Source organism: Ochotona curzoniae, unplaced genomic scaffold (genome assembly GCF_017591425.1).
Source record: "Ochotona curzoniae isolate NIBS_2020 unplaced genomic scaffold, NIBS_Ocur_1.0 contig_883, whole genome shotgun sequence".
Lineage (NCBI taxonomy): Eukaryota > Metazoa > Chordata > Mammalia > Lagomorpha > Ochotonidae > Ochotona > Ochotona curzoniae.
Genome location: NW_024466599.1, coordinates 1,513,587 through 1,536,793, shown reverse-complemented (window position 1 = coordinate 1,536,793; position 23,207 = coordinate 1,513,587). Strand labels below are relative to the sequence as shown.

Below are 23,207 nucleotides of genomic sequence, written 5' to 3'. Positions count from 1 at the left end.
GGTAAGCCATGCTTTCTGCCGCTCTCATGGAAGATCTGGCCTGAATATCCAGCTCCTGGCCTGGGCCCTTCATCCAGCACAGGCCAGTGCATTGGAACAGATGGCCAATCCAGCAGAGGCCAACCACTGCAGTGCATGGAAGCATTCCCTCTCTCTCTCTCTCGCTCCCTCTCTCATTTTCTGTCCAATAAAGGAATCTCCAAGTACCATTCACTAAAGCAAAAATCAATAAATTGAACCTGATCCAGGGAAACACTTGCTCTGCTGAAGAATCCATTAGGAAGACATAAAACGAGCCGAGACACAGGACAAAGCTGTGGGCGAAAACACAAACCTAACCCAAGAGGGCAGGAGGCGGCAGATAGCGCAGACACGCAGACTCACCCCAGTAGGATGTCACTGCATGCCACCACGGAGCAAAAGGTGACACCAAGCGCAGGCAAGCACAGGCAAGCACAGGCAAGCACAGGAGAGAGGGGCCCTGCCAGTGGGCACTGAGAACGGATGTGGGCAGCCACCCTGCAGAAAGGGTGCGCACCCTCAAAACACCCCGTGTACACGTGCGACCTTCATTCCTGGCTGCCTCTCCCAGACAAGCACACAGAGGTGCACACAGCTTCACCCGAGGGCCCCAACAGAGCCAGAGTCCCCCAGCAGGAACAAGGAGACAGGCAGTGAGACAAGCTGGGAATGCGGCTCAGCACGGACGAGCACAGACAGCTGGGATCAACCCCAAAGTCAGCCTCCATGGCATGGGCCTGCAGAACACGCTTGCAGTAGCAGGAACAAGGAGCTGAGAGCAGACTCTGAGATACCAGGAGGATGCTGGCAGCATGAGGTCCCGGCAGGGCCGAGGAGACGCTGGCACCAGCACACCACTTCCTCCAAATGAGGCTTGGCCATGGCACCCCAGCCCAGCATCCCGTGCTGCCTCCAGCATGGTTACTTGACTGGATTTTTCTTTTTATAGTTATTATTGGAGGCTTTAAAAAGCTCCACAGGCCCTGAATGGTGACACCGTGTATGCTCTTTTGGGTGGCTGTCCATTTCTTGAAACCTTAACTGCTCTCAAGTTTGTAGAGCATGACACGGGGCACTTCAAGCTTGGGTCTTTGAGTTGATGTAACTGTGACGTTCCCACACACGGGCGACATCCTGGAGACACTGTAGTTTTCACACATGGGACAGGGACCCTGACCACTAGTGGGTGGTAGTGGACAGAGGCCAATGACGCTGCAGGCCCCCTACTACACTGAGGACACCCCATCCCTCAGCGTGGCTGATGCCGAGGAAACATAGCCGGAGCCCACAGAGGCCACAAGCCACCCCAGCCACCCTCAGCAGGCAGGCGCTGTCACCCACAGCCGTGGGAACATGCTATGTCCTGGCAGGCCTTGCAGTAGGCGCAGTGTCCAGGCAGGACGCAGGAGGTGCCAGGTTCAGGGGCTGCGCACAGCCACGTGCAGCACGCGCTGGCTGCTTGCAGTAGGACAGCCCTCCTTTGACTCCTAGGAGAAGGCAAGGGCCACCTAAGGCCACTCACTTCAGGCCCTCTGATGCCCTCAGTCTGGGCCTACTCCCCTACTCACGAGTTCAGGGCCAGCAGGAAGGTTAAGGCTAGCCCAGCCCACACTCTACAGCTCCAAGGAGCAGCTCCACGGCTCCTAAAGCCCAGTTGGCCGTACCCCGCCCAGGGGCCTCCCTCTGTCTCCCGGCAGACAGGAGGGCAGCTCCCATTGGTGCTGTGTTCCTGGAACACACAGGCTTCCTCGAGCACGCCAGCGGCTAACCTTTCCCAGCTAGAGCAGGGAGGGTCATGAACCGCACGCATCCCCCCACGGCACGTGACAGCACCACCAGCCTGCCTCGTGAACTCCTTAAACTCCGACCCTCAGCAAGCAGATCCAGCAGGCCCTGGCTTCGCCCAGCTGCCAAAAACTATTTACATTTCTTAGAGATAAGAAGCAGAGCACGGAGCAAAAGCCGGATGCGAGCTGAGGTCTCTCGGGTGCTGGCTGCAGCTCTGGACGCTCTGTCCAGGAGGACATTGCCCAGGGCCACCTCCTTCCCACCCCCAAGGCTCCAGAGGTCCCACCAAATGCAGAGCTCCGTTGTGCTCCCCTGCTCCACGGGGCAGGGGCTCACTCACCCCATCCTCTCTCGCTCAGCCAACCCCGTGGATCAGGGCTCACTCACCCCCCTCTCGCTCAGCAGGCCCCGTGGATCAGGGCTCACTCATCCCCCTCTCGCTCAGCAGGCCCCGTGGACCAGGGCTCACTCACCCCACCCTCTCTTGCTCAGCCAGGCCCCCGTGGACCAGGGTTCACTCACCCCACCCTCTCTTGCTCAGCCAGGCCCCCGTGGACCAGGGTTCACTCACCCCACCCTCTCTCGCTCAGCCAGGCCCCGTGGATCAGGGCTCACTCACCCCACCCTCTCTCACTCAGCCAGGCCCCGTGGATCAGGGCTCACTCACCCCCCTCTCGCTCAGCCAGGCCCCGTGGACCAGGGCTCACTCACCCCACCCTCTCTCGCTCAGCCAGGCCCCGTGGACCAGGGCTCACTCACCCCACCCACTCTCAGCCAGGCCCCGTGGATCCAAGGCCCAGGAGGAGACGGCACCACAGCCAAAGCACATACACACACCTGTTGACCACAGGAGGGACAGGACCTGTAAGTCCCCTGGGAGACTCACGAACACAGACTGGTGGGCCCACCCTAAGGCTCTGCTCCAGTTGGTAGGAGTCAATAGTTTTGCTTTTAGACTTTTTTTTGGCAGGGGATTGGGGGAGGCAGAGACCACCTCCACATTAGTTCACTCCCTACCCCCACAACGGCCAGGGCCAGGCTGACGTGAAGCCAGGAGCTGGGACCAAGACGACCCAGGCCTTCCGTGTGGGACACAGGAAGCTGGGCTGACACCAGAAGCCAGGAGCCCATGAGGGTGGCAGGGGCCCAAACACCCAAACACCTGGGCCACCCACAGGTGCACTCACAGGGAATTGGATCAGAAGTTCAACACCCGGGAACCTACCGGAATCCATCTGGGATGCTGGTGACAGGTGGCAGATTTACCAGCTCTGCCACAAGGCCAGCCCCAGGAATCAACTTCCTGAGCCACCTCCTGCTGACTTCCTCTGGAGTCAGGAACCAGAGGGCTTCACTCAGGCCCCGGAATTAGGGATGTAAACTTGCCAGAGCTAGGTCTTCAGTGTTGGCCAAACGCCCACCCCCAAATGTTCCCACTTCTAGCAAGGGCTCAGGCAAGATTAGGTTTCTGGGCCAGGGAGCAGCCTGTAGACCACCACCCACCTCACAGGGTGGTGGAGTTAGTGCAGGGAATTACCTACCCAGGGTGGTCACTCCAATCCCCAGTGCCTGCCTTCCCAGGGCCTCATGTACCTGTCCTGCACAGATCTGGAAACTAAAACCCAAACTAACCGGACAGAAGGGAGAGCCTCTGGACGTAGCATCCATCCCACGGGAAACACTGCTTTGTCTCACAGTCAGTGGCTGCCCAGGGCTCCAAGTCACCAAGGAAGCACACTCCAGCCAGAAGGGTACGGGTGAGGCGCACAGCATGGCTCTGCACTCAAAGGAGACTCGACGAACATGAATGCAAAGCAAGACTGTCCCAGCTGGTGATGTCACCCAGGCACTCTGGTCTCCTTGTGCCCCTCCCCAGTACTTGGGGTATACTTGAGCTACACCCCAGTAATGGCCACTGACATGGTACAGCAGGTTAAGTCTGCAGTTCCAGCACCACCCAGGGGGGCACTGGTTCAAGTCCCAGCTGCTCTCCTTCCCATCCAGCTCCCCGCTCTTGGCCTGGGAAAACACTAGAAGCCGGGCCAAAGCCTTGGGAACCTGAACCCACGTGGGAGACCTGAAGGAAGCTCCTGGCTTTGGATTGGCTCAGCTCTGGCTGTTGCAGTCATTTGGGACTAGTGAATAGTAGACCTGTCTCTTCCTTCTCTAATTCTGCCTTTCAAATAAAAATAAAATTTTAAATGGGCTCAGAAGCAAGACTGGGGGCAGTCCAGGCCAGGTCGAGCTACAGTACCCACTGGCATACATATGAGTCAGGTGGGCCAGGCTGGGTCAGTCTGCAACACCCACTGGCAGGCGCGAGTCAGGTCAGGTTGGGATGTAACACGTGCCGGCTCACAGAGCCAGGACTGGGAGCTGGCCATGCTGGGCTCAGCTGCAGCACCCACCAGCATGAGCTAGGACTGGGGGCAGGCCGGGCACAGCAAGGTTGCAGCACCTGCTGGCATATGCCAAGGTGAGATGAGCCATACCAGACTGGGCCACAGCACCCCTGGCACACACAAGACCCCAGGCCAAGAGTGAGCCTTTTGAGGGAGGTTGTTGGGGGTGGGGGAGGCCACTGTTCCCACTGGAGAGCTGAGAGACGCGACTAGGGGTGGTCCAGGCTGGGCAGGGCTGCAACAGCTGTTGGCTTGCATGCAAGCTGGATTTAGGAGAGTGCCAAGCACTCTGCACCTAGGCCAGGCCACTGCACCTGCTGACACATACCAAGAGCCAGGACAAGTGCCGACTGGCCAGGCTTTGCCACAGCATCTGCTAGCAAGTACCAGGACAGTGTGCAAGTTGTGTCAGACTAGATCACAGCAACCCCTGGAAAGTGCAAAATCCGGGACTGCGAGCGGGCCTAGTTGGGAGACTGTGGGCATGCCTCTGCTGAGCTCCAGCTCCCACCAGTGTGCGTGAGAGCCAGGACTGCAGGCGGACCAGGCTGCAAACGGCAGCAGCACCCATTACCGTACATGTGGACTGGGTCATGGGGAGGGCCGGGCTGAGCTAAACTACAACACCCCTAGGTGTATAAAAGGGAAGCAAGGAGGGCCCAGCGGTGTGGCCTAGTGGCTGAAGTCCTTGCCTTGAACACACTGGGATCCCATATGGGTGCCGGTTCTAATCCCAGAAGCCCCACTTCCCATCCAGCAACCTGCTTGTGGCCTGGAAAAGCAGTCGAGGATGACCCAAAGCCTTGGGACCCTGCACCCACGTGGAAGACCCAGAAGAGGATCTGGGCTCCTAGCTTCGGATCAGCGCAGCACTGGCCATTGCGGTCACTTGGCGAGAGAATCAATGAACAAAAGATCTTCCTCTCTGTCTCTCCTCCTCTCTGTATATCCACCTTTCCAATACAAATAAATAAATCTTTCTCAAACAGATGACTTACTTATTCTGGAAAGAATTACAGAGGGAGGGAATGGGAAAGATTCCCTTATTTGACTCTTAATTTGCTTGTCTTCATGTGCAATGGGCAGAGCTGAGATGACCCAAAGCTCAGAGCCAGAAGCTTCTTCCAGGTCTCCTATGTGGGTTCAGGGGCCCAAGGACATGAGCGGTCCTCCACTGCCTTTCCAGCCCACAGGCAGGAAGCTGGATTCAAAGTGGAGCAGGTAGGATATAAGCTTGCACATATATGCGATATTGGCACCAAAGGCAAAAGCTTAACCCATCATGCCATGCACCAACCCCTCTTCTACTATTCTATACAAACCTGCAGGGGGGGTCTGGTGCAGTAGTCTAGAGACAAAAGTCCTCACATGCCCTAAGTAGGAATCCCATATGGGTACTTGTTCGCGTCCTGGCTGCTACACTTCCCATCCAGCTCCCATGCATGGGAGACCAGGAGGAAGCTCCTGCCTCCTGACTTCGGATTGGTTCAGTTTTGGCTGTTGCAGCCACTTGGGGAATGAATCAGCAGATGGAAGACCTTCCTCTCTGTCTCTTCTCCTCTCTGTATGACTTTGCAATAAAAAAAAATAAATAAATCTTAAAAAAAAAACACAATGTGACCCCAACTTTTGAATGCCAGACTTGGCCACCAATAAATAAAGTCCCTTTCAGACCAATTCAAGATAAAAGGACTAGATTCCACAGCCTTGGGCCATCCTCCCCTGCTTTCCCAGGCATACTAGCAGGATGCCGGATCAGAAGTGGAGCAGCCAGGACTCCAGTCAGTGTCCATATGGAATGTTAGCACCTTTGCTTTATCCTGTCAGACCACACTAGCTCCAATTACTGCTTGCTTTCTTGACAATTTCCTGATGAGACTGTAATTCTGTTTAGCGTATGAGCAGTCTCTCCACTGTCTCATCAATAAGACAGAAATACCAGCATGAACATATAAAAGCAGACTGTAAATGGATAAACACACACACTAGTCTCATGAAAGCAGTGTGACTCAATGTAAAAACCAGTGACACCTTGCAACAAATTCTGAACTAATTCTACTTTGATATTCAGTAATTACCACAGTAAAGAAAAAATATTGACATATTCACAATTCACTTTTAAAATCTCCAAGAAAAATAATTAGCAAAATCCCAGTAATTGTCACTGCTGGTACAAGATCCACATAAACCCACTGCACTAACGTTATTTATACCTCTAGGTTCCATACATGATTACCACTACAAAAAATGTTTTTGTTTTTTGTTTTCCTGAAGAAACAGCATCTTTTAACAGACCTGGGCATTTGGTTGAGATGTCACTTGCGGAGGAGGGGCAAGGCTGTGAGTGTTGAGCCACCACCTGCAAGCCTATATACTGTTCCTAATCCTTACTGCTCCACTTCTAACCAGCCCCCTGTAAACACGGCTGCAAAAGGAGGCTTAAGTGGTTGGGGTCCTGTTAGCGACTGGACATCTGGATAGCGCACACCTGGGGAATGAACCAGGAGATGGAAAACCGCTCTCAACTTATTTTTACTGGAAAGGCAGAGATGCAGAGAGAAGACACAGAAAGATCTGTCCACTGTCTCACTCCCCAAGCAGCCACAACGGCCAGAGCTGAACCAATCCAAAGCCAGGAGCCAAGAGCTTCTGGATCTCCCATGCAGTGCGGGGTCCCAAGGCTTTGGACCGTTCTCCATTGCTTTCTCCAGCCACAAACAGGGAGCTGGAAGGAAAGTGGAACAGTCAGTACATGAACCAGCATATGGGACTCTGGAGCTTAAAGATGGATTCTCCACTTGAGCCATTGCACGTGGCCCTCTTCATGTTCTAGAACCCAGAAGTGGTGCCACAGGTTAGCCAAAGCCTATAGTGCCAGTACCCCACAGGCCACCAGTTCAGTCCAGGCTGCTTCAGATCTGATCCAGCAGCCTGTTGAAGGCCTGAGAAAGGGGTACAAGACAAAACTGCTCAAGCCCCTGCACCTGTGTGGGTGACCCGGATGAAGCCCCTGGCTCCTGGCTGCAGCCACTCAGGGGTGAACCAGGAGGGAAGCTCTCTCTCGGCCACTCCAAAGCCGTGAAGCTGACGGCCCGAGGGGGCCCACCTGAGGTCAGTTTGCAGGGGGAAGCGAGCTGGGTTTTCTTTTCAGCCAGGGCCTTCCTCAGACACACACAGGCTGAACACTGAGCTGGCTGGGGGATGAGGGCTGCAGCATTTTGCCCATCCAACAGACTGGGACAGGGACAACAGGACAACTGGCTGCTGGGGGCAGCGCCCTACTCACCCACCAGCGCGGCTTTGGCCGAGGTGGGAAGCCATCAGCACCTCGGCCTCAATTGCAGCCGCAGTCTGACTCTGACCAGACCCAGTCCTCTCACAGCCCAGCTCCCTGGGATGAGGCAGCTGGACCAGCCCCTGGAATGTGTGACAGCAGAGAACGTTCCTCGCCCTTAGTAAGGGAAGCTCTTTTCTGAGGTATTTGTTCAGGAACCCCGAAGAGGCTCTCCGAAGGCCTAGCAAAGACCTGGGATACCTGTGCTCATCCAGCACTGACCAGCGTGCCAGCTCAATGGCCAAACCCTCCCGTGCAAGTCCTGGGATCCCATATGGGTGCTGGCTTGTGTCCCGGCAGCTCCACTTCCCATCCAGCTCCCTGCTTGTGGCCTGGGAAAGCAGTCGAGGATGACCCAAAGCCTTGGGACCCTGCACCACGTGGACATCCAAAAAGTTACTGGCTTCACACCAGCCCAGCTCCAGCCACTGCAGCCATTTGGGGAGTGAACCAGCACATGGAAGATCTCTGTAAAAATCAGTCCTACTTCCCAATAAAATATAAAACACTGAATGAGGACCCAGCTTCTGGGATAACCTTTGCAGGAAAATACAGAACTGCCCACCCACATTCACATGTTGTTGAGAAGGTATTAATATGGCCAAGTCATGGTTCAACTGGCTAATCCTTGTAGCACTGGCACTTGTGGGTGCCAGCTCATGACCTGGCTGCTCCTTTCCAACCAGCTCCCTGTATATGGCCTGGCTAAAGTCCTTGGGTCCCTGGACCCATATGGGAGAACCCAAAGAGGCTCCTGGCTTCAACTGGCTGTTTTGGCCACTGTATTAATTTGGGGTGTAAACCAGGAAATGAGCACTCTCTTCTGTAAATCTACTTTACAATAAATCTTAAAGAAAAAAAAGGTAAAGCCAACTGTGTTGTCTCCGGGGGTGGGAGGGGGGTGACAGATGTCACCTAGTAGCTAAAGTCCTTGCCTTGCATGTGCCCTGGAAAACAGTAGAGGACAGCCCAAAGCCTTGGGCCCCTGCAACCACATGGGAGAAGCTCCTGGCTTTGGATCACCTCAGCTCTGGCCACCATGACCACTTGGTGAACCAGTGGATTGAATACCTTTCTCTAAGTCTGACCTGGCTTTCCAATAAAAGTAAATTTTAAAAATAAGACCTGTCATGGATTTAATGCACAAAAATTCAGTGACTCTGAGAACAGGTAAGTTAGTTTAATGAGTCAGGTCTTTTGAAGAATGAGGTGGTTCTGGAGCTTTTCCACTCAAAATGGAAAACTAAAACATGCGTGTGGAACAAGACAGTGAGTTTACACAAGAAGCACCAAATCACAGGCTTGGACCAAGTTCGTAGGGCTCCCAAGCATCACAGGAAGACCACTGCATGGACACCCTGAGGACAAGCTGCAGGCCTCTGACCGTCCGGGGGCTATCGCTGTGTGACCTGTGTGTTCCACAGGTATCGCAAGGATGCAACCGTGGGAATGGGCCGCCCACCCCTCATGGGACCACCTGGGACAAACAGCCTCCACAAGGAACCCTCTGCTCAAAACCCTCCAGCAGGCCGGAAGCGAGGGAGAAGACAGACGGCTGAATTTGGAAAAACACACCCAAACAAAACATTGTGAGCCATTCTTTATTTAGTCATTTTTCTTTACAACTGGAACTCTGGAAACTCAAAATTAACATCCTTGCCTGTGAGCTTCTTATACACACCAGAGAAAGTTTCCACCTGCCAAGAAGATAGGTGTCACATGTCATACAACTTCTACACACTCACACACACACACACAGCAGGCCCCCAGACTGGAGCTGTGCCTTCCACATCTTCCCTCACCAACCAGGTACTGGGGAGCTGGGGCACCAGCTCACATGTGGCATCAAGGGACAGGATCTGTGACACTGCAGGCTGTCCTTACTGGTCCAGGATCCCCCAGTGCCGTTAACTACCGCCCTGAACTCGGCACAAAATCTTAGTCTAGGCCAGCCCAGCACCCAGCGCCCAAGGACCCAGGCGGGCAGTGCCGAGGCCAGGGCTCACCTTGTGTTCCACGTTGTTCTGCTGGGCTTTGTCCAGGTGGACCTTGATGAGGCGGCTGCCGTCCAGCTTCACGCGGATCCTCTTGCCCACAATTTCACTTGGGAACACCAGGTCCTCCAGGATGGCGTCGTGCACCGCTGTCAGCGTGCGGCTAGAACCAGAGCGACCCAAGTAAGCAACCCAGAGACGCCCACCCTGCCTAGGCCCGAGGGCAACCCTGGAGTCAGGGCTCAGTGCTGGGAACAGTGTTGTGGGCTAGGCTCAGCCCCTCATGCACCGCCAGCACTCATCCGAGTGACCTCACCAAGTCCTGGCTGCTCCATTTCTGAACCAGCTCCCTGCTGGCATGCCCAAGAAGGCAAGGTGCTTGGGGGCCCCTGCACCCATATGGGACACCCAGGGGAAGCTCCTGGCTTCCTATCAGCCCAGCTCTGCCCACTACAGAACTTTTCTCAACTCTGAAAAGCAACTCTGCCTCAAAAATAAAGTTTAAAAAAAGTCATACTGTGCTGGGCTAACCCTACCAGCAGCCCTGTAAGCAGCAAAGGATGGGAAGCTGGAAGGCTTGGGCAAGTCTGTTACCATTCCCAGATCTCTCCCTCAGCCAGCCAAGTGCCTCCTGAGCCCCTGCCCTGCTGTTACCACCACAGCTAACACCGAGATGCCCACTGGCAGGACTCGGCCTGCCTCCACTGCTGACCCCAGGAGACAGCACAGCTGGTGGCTCAAGTACTGGGCTCCCTGCCACGCCCACAGGAGACCTGGACTGAGTTCTGGGCTTCAGATGAGGCCTGCCCAACTCCAACTGCTACAGGAACTCCTGCTTCGACAACCCAATGAGGCAGCCCCCAAAGGCTAGGAAAGCAGAACTAGAAGTTTTGAAACCCACGCATGTTTTCCAGCACATATCTTCCTGAACTTCTTGAAAACTTTTTTTCGTAATCTAATTTTTTCCACATCAAAACACTGTCCACCCACTTGTCCAAGCGCGCTCCAGCACACCAGCCTCTCGTGCTGTTCCCAACTTCCAGCTCATTCTGGCGTGCCCTCTGTCAGCCCACAAACGCCTGGGCTACAGCCTGATGCAGTCATCAGAGTGCTCCTCAGCCCACCAGCCGGGAGCTGCACCCCGACAAACCCACCCCAAGAGCAAAGCAGTGGATGGCTCAACGAGCTAACCCTCTGCCCGCAAACACCAGCCTCCATTCGGGGGCCAGCCTGCATCCCAGCTGGCCTGGGAGACCAGCAGAGGATGGGCCCGCATCCACGTGGGAGACCAGCAGCGGATGGGGCTGCATCCACGTGGGAGACCCAGAGAAGCTCCTGGGTTGGCATGAGCTCAGCTCCAGCCACTGCACATATCTGGAGAGAGAACCAGCAGATGCAAATCTGTCCTGTCAATCTGCCCACCTACTGAAAATAAATCCAAAAAATAAACAAGTGAATACGCCTTTAGTAAGAAAGCAGCACCAGTGGCCAGACAGGCATGGACTCGCCATGGAACACACCACTTCCCAGCTCGTTCACAGCTCACTGGGCTCCATGCCCCCCTTGGAGCAGTGGGCTCACTAGCAGTTGGCACTGCCCAACATCACAGAACAGGACCAAGTCAGGGGAAGACCCAAGGTCAGTATTCCCTGAATGGTTTCTACAACACGTCCCACTTTGCCAATATCCTGCGGATGGAGTCTACATTTAAGGGTCTGCAGTGCAGACTGGGCAAGAACTGGGAAGCACAAGTTCGCAGTGCAAGGAAGCAGCCCCTAGCTGGGTGCCAAGAGGGACCGTGTCCACGCTCAACCACCAACTCGGCCTCTCGGCAGACAACCAAGGGACCACGAGAACCAAGTCCTAAGCCAGGCTGCTCCAGCTGCCCCACACCTGCACACAGGTAACAGCCACCCCCCACTGGATGCCCGTCCCTGTGCCCTCTCCAGAAGTTCTCAGACTGACTTTGAAAAATGCAATCAGCTAAGACGACAGGAACCGCATGCGAGGGTCTGGTGCAGGGGCCAACTGGGAGCTTACATGATGTCAGTACCAGAGAAGCCCACCCACCGGCCCTCGCCTCCATCCGAGCACCATGAAAGCACACACACGTCAGCCACCTCACTCCCCAGGGCCCTGCAAGCAGCTCACAGAAAGCGTGATTAAAACATAAATCATTTTTGCTAGCAAAAAGGTCCAGCTCGTGCATTTTTCATAGTACACGCCTTCCATGACCTTCCTGAAGGCGGGCTTTACAGCAGGGTGCCTGGGCAGCACGGCCACCTGCAGGGCACTCACCTCCTGGGCCGCTTCTGCTTGTTCTTCGTGCGGCTCTTCCGGGTGGGCTTGGGCAGAATTCTCCTCTGCAAGGCCAAAGAATCAGAGTCTAGGCTGGCTGACCCAACCTGCTCTACGAGCAAAACGGGCCACAGCCCGAGAAAGCACCCAACAATTCCCTGAACTTCCCACACAGCCCCTGGCTTCACTGCAGCTCACTGGAGGGCTCAGCAGGGCAGGGAAGGCCTCCCAACAATGCCAGCACCCCACGCAGCACCGGGTGGTGTCCTGACTGCTCCCTGCCAAGCAGACTGGGCCAGCTGCAGAACAGGACCAGCACAGTGTGGCCACATGCTGGAGCATGGGACCAGCACCAAGCATGGCCACAGCCCTGCTAGCCCAGGACCAGCACCCACAATAGCCACATGCTGGAGGCTGGGACCAGCACCCACCGTGGCTGCAGCCCCGCTAGCCCAGACCAGCACCCGCGGTGGCGGCCTGCGGGAGCCCGGGACCAGCACGCAGCGTGGCTGCAGCCCTGCTGGCCGGCGCAGCCCAGCCCTAACACCTCACACGTGCCAGGGCAGCCGCGTTACTCTGGCACTCAGGGCAGGGTACCTGAGCGATGAACACGACGTGCTTCCCGCTAAACTTCTTCTCCAGCTCGCGCACTAGCCGCACTTGGATCTTCTGGAAAGATTTCAGCTGGGGCACGGGCACAAAGATGATGATCGCTTTCCGGCCGCCCCCGACCTCGATTTCCTAAAGAGAAAGGCCCGCGCGCTTCAGACTCTGAGCTCCGTCCTGGCGGCCTCGACCCCGCGCAGGCAGGGTGACCGCAGCCCACGCGCCTGTCTGCCCGCCGCTCGCTGCCCATTGCCTGCCGCCCAATGCCCGCTGCCCATTGCCTGCCGCTCGCTGCCCATTGCCTGCCGCCCAATGCCCGCTGCCCATTGCCTGCCGCTCGCTGCCCATTGCCTGCCGCCCAATGCCCGCCGCCCATTGCCTGCCGCTCGCTGCCCATTGCCTGCCGCCCAATGCCCGCTGCCCATTGCCTGCCGCACGCTGCCCGCCGCCCACCGCCCGCCGCCCGGCTCACCTTGGCGGCCGTGATGTTCAGCTCCCTCAGCTGGGCCTTGAGGTCCGAGTTCATCTCCAGCTCCAGGAGAGCCTGCGAGGACACGACACCCGTGGAGGGCGGGGGCCCGGGCCGACCCCGACCCCAGCCCGAACCCCGACCCTATCCCGGCCCCGAACCCCGACCCTATCCCGGCCCCGAACCCCGACCCTATCCCGGCCCCGAACCCGACCCCGGCCCGAACCTCAACCCCGGCCCCGCACCTGCGAGATGCCCGACTCGAACTCATCCGGCTTCTCGCCGTTCGGCTTGACAATCTTGGCGCTCGAGCTAAACATGGCTTCTCCTGCGGACACAAGCTCCGAGTCAGCGGCCGCCCCCACGCCGGCCCCCGGAGGAGCCATCCGCGGGCGGGAACCGTGGAATCGGCCGTATCCCCCGCTGCAGAGCCGGGCCCATGGCCCCACAGAGGAACCCAGGCGGCATTTCCCTCAAAGCCCACGGAAAACCCGCCGCCCGACTCAGGCCGCCTTCCCACCTGCTTGAGCGCCGGCGGAGGAAAGAGGAACAGATCTCGCGAGAGCCGGCCAAGTCCGGCAGGGGCAGGAAGAAGGCCGGAAAAAAGCGGCGGAGGGGCGGAAGCCGGAAGAACCACCGAGACGCGGTGGGAGGCCTAGAGGGTCCCGGAGGACTGGCGAGGACGAACGAGGCGGCCTCGGGAGAGCGGCCGTGGTGGCTTCCCCGCGTGGGCCAGGGTCCTGGTCGTCCGGGGCTCTAGAACGCCGCCTCAGGAGCCTGAGGAGACGCTGGGCACACGTGAGCCCCGCCCAGGTCTGTGTTTACTTGCACGATGGGTCTGATTCCCACACACATCGACATACTTGGTTTTACATCTTCTTGCAGCCAACGCCATAGCACGGCGTACAAAGTCTCCTCCAGCGGCGCCAGCAAACTCGCAGGTGCTCCACTCTGCTGAGAAAGCCTTGCTCCCACACGCGCGTGGGAGACGTGGAAGAAACACCCAGCTCCCGACTTCAGACCAGCGCTGTTCCTTGCAGCAGCTTAGGCAGTGAACCAGCACACAGAAGACTTTCTGTCTCCTCTCTGTAACTTTGCCTTTCCAATAAAGATGAATCTTTAAAAAGAAATCCCCACAGGTTGAAAGCTGCTGCCAGCCCGGGGAGGGTGGCTGTCCTGGCAGCGGGGGCAGCTTGCTGCCCGTGGACACTGCACACGCCGTGCTTGCCTGTCCCTGTGGGAGATGCAGGGTCCTCACTGGTGTTTGTATTCGTGTTTGTCTAATGACATGCCCTGCTTTTCTGGATTTAAGCTGTGGATGTTTTCTAAGTTGTCTAGTATTGGAATTCTGAAGTGTGTGTAATTAAAATGCATACTTTTTCCTAATTCGTTTTTTTTTTAATGTAGACTTCATTTTTATGTGAAAGGTAAAGTTACAGAATGAAAGAGAGACAGTCTTTCATCCACTGATTCACTCCTCAAATGGTCGTAAGAAGCCTAGCTGGGCCCAGTGCGGTAGCCCAGTGGTAGCTGGTTTGTACCCAGCTGGTCCACTTCCCATCCAGCTTCCTGCCTGTGGCCTGGGAAAGCAGTAAAGGACAGCCCAAGGCTTTAGGACCCTGCAACGGAAGATCTTTTCCTCTGTATCTGCTTGTCTCTGAAGATGTAAGGCAGGCAGGCAGCTAGCTGGGCTGATCCAAAGCCAGGACCAGCAGCTTCCTGGAGGTCTCCCGCATGGGTGCTGAGGACCTGGACCGTCCTCCACTGCTTTCCCAGGCCACAAGCAGGGAGCTGGATTAGAAGTAGAGCAGCTAGTACAGTCTGAGGATTAGCCTATTAAGCCACCACATCAGCCCCTAACATGTAACTTTTAAACTTGGAGCCTGACAGAAAGTTGCCTGTGTGTGTTTAGCAGGCATTTTAAAGATGGGCTGGTTTATTTGGGAGTTGCACCTGCTGATTTCCATCCCAGAGTGCCCTGAGCGACCTGAGCTGCGCTGGAGCCAGGAGCATCTGCATCTCCCACAGGGGTGCCAAGGGCCTAAACACTTAGGCCAGCTTCTGCTGCTTTACCCAGGCCAGTAGCAGAGCGCTGGCTTGCAAGCAGAGCAGCCAGGACTGGAACCAGTGTCTGTGTGGGACGCCAGCATTGTGGGCAATGACTTAAGTGCTATGGCACAAGCCCCCCCAACAGGTTTTTGTGAAGCCCACGATTACACAAACTGTAGTACCGATGCTTTCGTTAGGAAATGCCTACTAACTGATGGTTATAGCCTTGTCAGCTCCTCTAGTCTTCACGCTGAGTGAGTAATACTCTGCGCTTGGGTCAGTTGCTGGTCTGCACACAAACAGCACGTGTGTCTGTGTGACCTGACACTTGGAGAATGCTTGGTCAGCTCCACGGACCCCCAGCCTGCGGCGTTCTCGGACAATCCAGTCGGCTAGAGCAGGGTCCTCTTGTGACCCTGGTTGGCAGCAGGCCCTTCCAGATAGCCCCCTGTCCTGGCACCCCTAGCTCGCAGCAACGCTGCAGCTCCTTTGGTACTTTCCTGACCTGGACAGGAACGATGCATTTTCTCGGCAAGCCCTGATTCCTCCTATTACAAGGGGAGCAATAAAAACCAGAATCTTAGCCATGCTGTACATCTATTTCTGCAGGAAAGGCTGGAAAATTGGATTTTTTTAAAGCAATTTTTTATCAGGCTGGTGTAATATCAGTTGGCTAATCGTGCCTCTGCAAGCACCAACCTCCTGTAAGGATGCTGGTTCATTTCCCGGCTGCTCCATTTCCCTTCCAACTCCCTGCTTGTGGCCTGGGCAAGCAGTGGAGAGCGGCCCAAAGTCTTGCATCAGCATGGGATACCCAGAAGAAGCTCCCGGTTCCTGGCTTCAGAGCAGCTCAGCTTTGGCTATTGCAGCTATTTATAGAGTGAACCAGCAGATGGTACATGGAAAATATTTCTGTCTCCTTCTTTCTGTAAATCTTCCTTCCAATAATAAACATTTTTAAAAATTAATTTTATCATGTAAAGATGGCACGCTCACGCTGATAGCATCAGTCCAGCTCTGACAGGATTACATCGGTATAAACTCTGACTGTAGCTCTGGGCCATTTGCACCTGTAATGAAATGGTTCCTGCGGCTGGTGTTGTGTCACAGTGGGTCAAGCCACACCTGTGACACAAACAGCCTGTATGAGTATTGGTTCGAGTCCTGGCTGCTCTGCTTTTAATCCAGCTCTCTCTCTCACCTGGGAGAGCGGTGGACAATGGCCCAGGTGCTTAAACCCCAGCTCCCTACGTGGGAGACCCACACGGAGCTCCTGGCTTCACGCTGCCCAGTGTGGTCATTTGGGAATTGCATGATTCCTAAACATAATTACTTTCTTTTTATATGATAATGTGAAACAATAAATTCAAAATAAGTTTAGGGTTAGTATGTACCTTACAATTACTTTTTTCTGAAGATTTATTTTACTTGAAACACAGATTTTGCAGAGAAAAGGTGAGACCGGGAGAGCTCTTGAACCTGCTGTTTCACTGCACAAACAGCTGCAATGGTCAGAGCTGAGCTGAGGCTGGGGCCCTGGAGCCTCCTCCCGGTAGCCATGTGGGTGCAGGGGCCCACGGGCTTGAGCCATCCTCCACCACTTTCCCTGGTCATAAGTAGAGAGCTGTAACTAAAGTGAGACAATTGGGGTACAAACCAGTGCCCATAAGGAATGCTGATGCTACCAATAGGAGGATTAGGATGCTATGCCACTGCACCAGTCCCAGTACCTTACAATTTTCAAAAATTCAAAATAATCTAGTTAAATTTGTAGTATTCCATTAGGCGGTCAAAATAGTTTTATCCAAGCCTTGTCCTATGTGTAGCCATTTAGACTGTCCAAGTCACATCCAGTATTTTGTAATTATAAGCAGTGCTTCAATGAGTAAACCACTTAATGCCTCTGGAGATACCCTCAGGGTTCATTTCTGGACTTGGAATTTCAGCACTGAAAGTTGCGAGCATACATGATTTTGTTCTGCATTGCCAATTTCCTTTGAGAAGGGATAATGCGCTTCTCCTACTTGAAGACATACTCGTCCTCGGAGAGACACAGATCTGTCCGCGCGAGCGTTCCCCATGTGCCTGCAGCAGACTGAGGCAGACTGGAGAAAGAAGCCTGGAATCCAATTCAGGGGACCACAGGGAGCCTAGCGTTTCCTGCAAGGCATCTCCCAGGAAGTGCATGAGCAGGAAGCTGGGATGGAAAGCAGAGCCAGAACTCGGCCCCAGGCATGCCAGTAGGGGCTGCAGACATCTTGGGAGGAGCTTTAACTGCTGTGCTGAATGCCTGTCCTGAACATTCTGGCAGTCTGTGGCATAATTTACATCCTCCAAGGATGAGGGAAGTTGAACATTGTCTCATGTGCTTTGTATGTTTATTTCATATCTTATTGTGAATTTAAATCAGTTTTATTAAGGAATTTTCAGTACTAACAGCAGCACAAGGCACGTACGGCATTTGCTGCCAGTGCCAGGCACCTGTCCTCTCACGACACCACAGGACGAGAGATAGAGCACCGCTCAGACGCCCTGGCTCACCGCCGAGTCTGCAGCACTCGCTCCTTTCCTCATTCACGCCAGCCTGTGCGCCCTGGCACCACCAGCAGTCCCACACCGGGGTCCAGAGTTCAAGCAGCACCAGTTCCGTACACGACCTCCCATGCGAGTGTCGAGCCAACCGTGTGACGTCAGGAGTAGCAGATGAAAGACGGCACAAAAACGCAGCCCGTGCGGCGGGCAGAGTGTCCCTGTCTGTGTTTGTCCCTCCCCTCAGGTTTCTGATACCCCATCAGGTATCTGATGAAAGGGCACCTTTCCAAACTCATAGTTTGGAGCTGCATGTCTCCGAGCACTTTTCAAACATTTTCTTTAACATTAATTTGTTTGAAAGTCAGTGAAAAAGAGAGAGAGATCTTCCATCTACCAATTCACTCCCCAGATGGTCACAGCAGGAAGACCTGGGCCACACCTAAACCAGGAGCATGGAATGCCTTTGGGGTCTCCCATGTGAGTGGGCCACCTTTTCCTGCTTTCCCAGGCATATTAGCAGGGAGTTAGATTGGAAATGGAGCATCCTGGACATGAGCCAAAGCTCAAACGGGATGCAGGTACCAGAGAGGTTTAATGCACTGCGAGCCAACAGTAGCCCCTGAACATTACTTCTATGGAACAAACTTAACTCTAAGTTACACAATCTTTTGGGATTCTTCACTTGATCTTTTTATTAGTTAAATGATTTCTCAAGCCCCTCCACATCCAAGTACAAACTGCACAGAGCCTGGGAGCCGTGGCCTGTGCAGCTGTTAGCTCAGTAGATCTGAGCTAGGGTGGGCAACATGGCAGAGCACAGCAAGGTCCCATATGAGACACCCACGTCACAGACCACTGCGTTGATTGGGTCCGGACCATCTCTCGCTGCTCCAGCTCCCTGTTAAGGCACCTGGGAAGGGACCGGATAATGGCCCAGCCACTTAGGCCCCTGCCACCCATGCGGGAGCCCTGGATTGAGTGTGGGGTTGGTTCCTGGCTTCAGCCTGGCCCAGCCCTTGCCATTGCAGGCAGCTGCGGCATGAACCAGCAGATGTAAGATTTGTATATGTGAGTGTGTCTCCCTCTTTGTGACTCTGCCCTTCAAATTAAATTAATAAAAGCATCAGCAAGTCCTGGCTGGGTCTCTTCAGGTGGCTGCAGCAAGCTCCGACTGATGGCGCGCGTTCTAAACCACAGAGATGCATTTCTCAGACTGCCCGCACCTGCAGGCGCCCCAGGCGGTGTCTCAGTGCCTGGGGAGGGCCTGCTTTCTGGTGTGCAAGGTGTCCCTGCTGAGTTATCACTCAGCATGCTGGTCCTCTTCGATGCGGGCACTGGGCCCTGTGCCCTGGCCACTCCCAAAGGCCCCACCTCTTAATACTGTCAAACGAGGTGATACAAATGTTCAACCAGCGACAAAGCGCAACACTTCTCATTTCCAACTCGCTCCCTGCTGCTGCTGCTGATACTGGCTTAGGCACCAAACTTTGAATGTGGAACCAGACGGTAACCAAGGGTTCCAGTGTCAGTTACACATCGTAGTATCTGCAGTTCCACTTTGAGGGACCTGGAGCGCCCCGCAGTTGGGCCAGGACAGTATACACTGGGGAGGGTTGGGAGGAGTGAAACACTGTTTGTGCTTTACTCATGGATGCTGGAGGGGCTTTTACATACGATTTAACTAAGGAGAAGATCAAAACCAAGACTTGCCCAACTGTCAGAAGCCTGGCACAATGGCTCAGTGGCTAAATCTTGCCTTGCACATGCCAGGATCTCATACATGCGCCACTTTGTGTCCTGGCTACTGCACTTCCCTTCTAGCTCCCTGCTTGGCAAAGCAGTGGAGAATGGCCCAAAAGCCTTGGGACCCTGCACCCATGAAGGAGACCTGAAAGAGGCTCCTGACTCCTGACTCCAGATCAACTCAGCTCTGACCTTTGCAGCCATCTGGGGAATGAATCAGCAGATGGAAGATCTTTCTGTCTGTCTCTTTCTCCCTGTAAATCTGCCTTTCCAGCATAAATAAATAAATCTAAAAAAGAAACCACGTTGCTTGTATTCTGTGTACAGTGTCTTTTAAGAAGGGTCTTGCGTTGGAGCTATGTAACCACAGCACCCCCACTGCGTAGAGCCTAGGGGCTCCTAGGGTGACACAGCATCAATGCCCTCCTGTCCGCATAGGACCCCCAAGGGCACAGCAACAAATTTTCACCTGCAGGATGGTTGCATGGGTCTGACTGTCTGACCCAGAATTTATGGACAAATTTCACACACAGCCCTTTAGCTGTCGTCAAGTTGCAGCCAGCAGAGCTTTTATTATGGTGAGTGAGATGAATGGGCCAGTTGGTGATGAAGCTGAAGGCCCTGGGTTAGCAGCCCCAAACCAAGGCCACTGGCGTCTGGCAAGACCTCAGAGCTGCTTTCCTGCGATGGTCTTCAGCCGTCAGCATCACTCGGGTGATGGACAGTCACAGCTTTGGGAACAGAGACCTATTCTCACCTGGGCTTTTACCAGGAGCTGATCATTTGCATATCTTCAATATATTGACAGGCATCACCTTCTCATGGATAATTTTCATGAAACAGGTGCGTGATGAGAACAGATGTGACACTGGGAGCACTCTGCCGGAGGCACCACGCACACTGCCTTCATTGATATTCATGGCCACAGTGCACGCTGTCCCTGTCTCCATTCTTCACAGGACAGAACGGAACCTTTACAGATTTATGGAGCTGGTAAATTGCAGGGTCAGAATCTGAAGTGAAGGTGAGTGTTTGTCACAACTCAGGGACAGAGGGAGACAGATGAGGAATGGGTCACAGGCGTCTGTCTCCACCATTCAGCTCTCCAGGGCTTCACCCCAACCCCTCCCGTGGACCTCACCATCCTGGGGCCCCAGCACACCGGACCCTTGCTCCCCATTTGACCAGTGGGGAAATCCAAGTCTGAAAGGGGCTACTTTGCTCATTTGATAAGACCTTGCTGAAAAGAGAAGCCAGTGTCCAATTCACTATCGTTGCTCGTGTCCACAGCTTTGGGATCTAGTGCCTAAATGGGCAGAGTAATGAACGCATGCTGTCCCTGGAACTGCAGCCCAGCTACCACCAGCACAGTCATTGCTCCATCGCCCTTGGGACTGTGGGGGCAGACTGGTCTCCCACATCCAGCAGGGTCCTGGCCCAGTGTGCTTATGCAGGATGGGTCAGTGACACGGGCCACCTGAGGTTCAGAGTGGCGACCTCCAACCTACTCTGTTCAGCCAAAGTGTTCCTTAATTTGTTCTCTAAACATCAACACTTATTTTTTGGAGATTTATTTATTTTTATTAGAAAGTCAGATTTACAGAGAGAAGGAGAGACATAAGGATTTTCTGTGTGCTGCTTCACTCCCCATGTTGCTGCAATGGCTGCAGCTGAGCTGATTTGAAGCCAGGATCCAGGAACCTCCTCCAGGTCTCCCACGCAGGTGCGGGGTCCCAAGGCTTTGTGCCGTCCTCGACTGCTTTCCCAGGCCACAAGAAGGGAGCTGGATGGGAAGTGGAGCTGCCGGGATTAGAACTGGCGCCCATATGGGATCCCGGCGCATTCAAAGCGAGGACTTCAGCTGCTAGGCCACCATGCCAGGCTCAACACTTATGTTTAAAAAGAACGTATTTAAGTGGAAGACACTGTGCACATTCCCTTGCTGGGGTCTGTGTGATGGATGTGGAAGACAGGAAGGTGTGAAGAGTATCCTTGTTTTGCAGGCAAGGCCACAAGGAACTTCCCGCTGTGTGGCAGGGCCTGCGGATGTCTCTACAACACCTGAATGCAGCTCCGCCTCCCTTTGCATGGACACCGGACAACTCCATTGAGATTTCTGTAATCTATTTAGGCATTGTCTGCCTCTGCGGAGTTACTGTTAAATATCAATGGGGGGCCCAGTGCGGTGGCACAAGTGGTTAAAGGTCCTCGCCTTGCACGCCCGGGATCCCATATGGGTGCCGGTTCTAATCCCAGCAGCCCCGCTTCCCTTCCAGCTCCCTGCTTGTGGCCTGGGAAAGCAGTCGAGGACGGCCCAAAGCTTTGGGAACCTGCACCCGCGTGGGAGACCCGGAAGAGGCTCCTGGCTTCGGATCGGCATAGCATCGATCATTGCGCTCACTTGGGGAGTGAATCATCGGAGGGAAGATCTTCCTCTCTGTCTCTCCTCTCTGTATATCCGCCTTTCCAATGAAAAAATAATGAAAATAAATCTTTAAAAAAAATGTATCAATGGGAGCTTAGAAGCTGCTGTTGCTGTTGCCGTTTTTAGCCAAAAAGCTGTTATTGCTGTTATGGCTGCATCCTGTGGCAATATGCTAATCAAGGGTGCTAACCCCCCTTTTGATCCTATGCTAATCAAGGGTGTTCTGTCTTCAGGTGTAGTGGAATCTATTCTTTCCCTCTTTCTTTGATCTTTTAGGCCCCTCCTGTGAAGTCCTTCCTTCCTTGACTGTCTCAAGACCAAGCTGTAGAGTAATTGTGGTAGGAATGTGTTACTGATTGATATGCACCATCTATTGAAAACTTTTTCCTAGCCAGGTGCCAGGTGCCAGGCACCAGGTGGATAACATCCTAGCCTTAGGTGAAACAAATGGTAGAGTTATCTTTAGAAACACCCACTTGACCAATGACGTAGGAAGTCTGAGCCAAAGTTTGACTGATTTTGTATAAATAAAGCAGACAGCTTTTGTGCATCATCCTTTATGATCAAGAGTTCCTAGTGGCCCGTCTCTTTCTTTCTTTGCGCCTCATCCACACACCCTTCGCGAGTTCCGAACTCAGCTGGAGCTGGACTCCAGCATTCCCTGAGCTATTTGATTTCTAAGGTGAGCTCTGCTCTTGTTCCCACGGCCCGTTCCAGTGTTTCGGAGTTGAAACGTGATGTCACAGAACGCAGCAGTAGCCCTTCCCTTTCCGTCGTCTCTGCGTGTGACCTCAGCGAGCTCAGTGACCTCGACCCCGGGGACGTTGATGGGAACGTCAGTGACCTATTCATGGCCCCCTGTCCCCTCGCTGGCCCAGCGCTCAGCCCCTTTTTAAGAGCAGATTCCTTCCTGCCCAGCATGAGTCACACACATGTTGAGTCAGAGAGGAAGAAAGGATTTTCAGAAAGAGTAACTGCCCAGTGAAGTCCCGGAGACACAGACTTGGAGCTCTGGGAAACCACATGGTGACCCTTGACAAGGATTGTGGACAACAGCACGGAGGGACCAAGTACCCCAGCCAGCCACCTTGACAGAAGCAAGCCCCAAGTGGGTGTGACCCCAAGACCAGGCTGGTGGCCAGCTGAGAGGAGTGGTGGTCACTGCCCGGCTTTAGGACATCTTGCCCAGAGGGCAGCAGGTAGCAAAGAGGAAGTGAGAGCCGGTGGGCTTGCAGTGGTGCTCCTTCCCAGGTGAACTTATAATCACCGGAAGGTTTGTTGCACTGGTGTTGGGTCCCCACCACAGCACTGGCTGCTGCTCAGGTGGGCCCTGTGTGCTCTGCTCACCCTTTAGTGCTCTGGTGCCCCAACACTCAACCCTGAACCCCCAGGCAACACCATAGGTGGCCACCTGCATCCCTGAGGATTAGTGACCAAGGGTCCAGTATGCACAGGCCCAGGTGCGAAGGCTCAGTGGCTAAATCCTTGCCTTGCAAGAGCCAGGATATTATATAGGCACTGGTTCATGTCCCAGCGGCTCCACTTC

General features: G+C 54.5%; 1 protein-coding gene across 1 annotated transcript; it reads right to left on the bottom strand.

Moving 5' to 3' along the window:
• Window positions 1-9,132: 9,132 nt before the first annotated feature.
• On the bottom strand, window positions 9,133-13,520 carry RPS7 (ribosomal protein S7). The gene is made up of 7 exons (XM_040992773.1): window positions 13,433-13,520; window positions 13,158-13,240; window positions 12,916-12,987; window positions 12,435-12,578; window positions 11,838-11,902; window positions 9,552-9,702; window positions 9,133-9,242 (listed from the first exon to the last, which is right to left on the bottom strand). The coding sequence occupies exons 2-7, from the start codon at window positions 13,230-13,232 to the stop codon at window positions 9,165-9,167; spliced, it is 585 nt and encodes a 194-aa protein (XP_040848707.1). The 5' UTR covers window positions 13,233-13,240; window positions 13,433-13,520; the 3' UTR covers window positions 9,133-9,164.
• Between the last annotated feature and the right edge of the window lie 9,687 nt (window positions 13,521-23,207).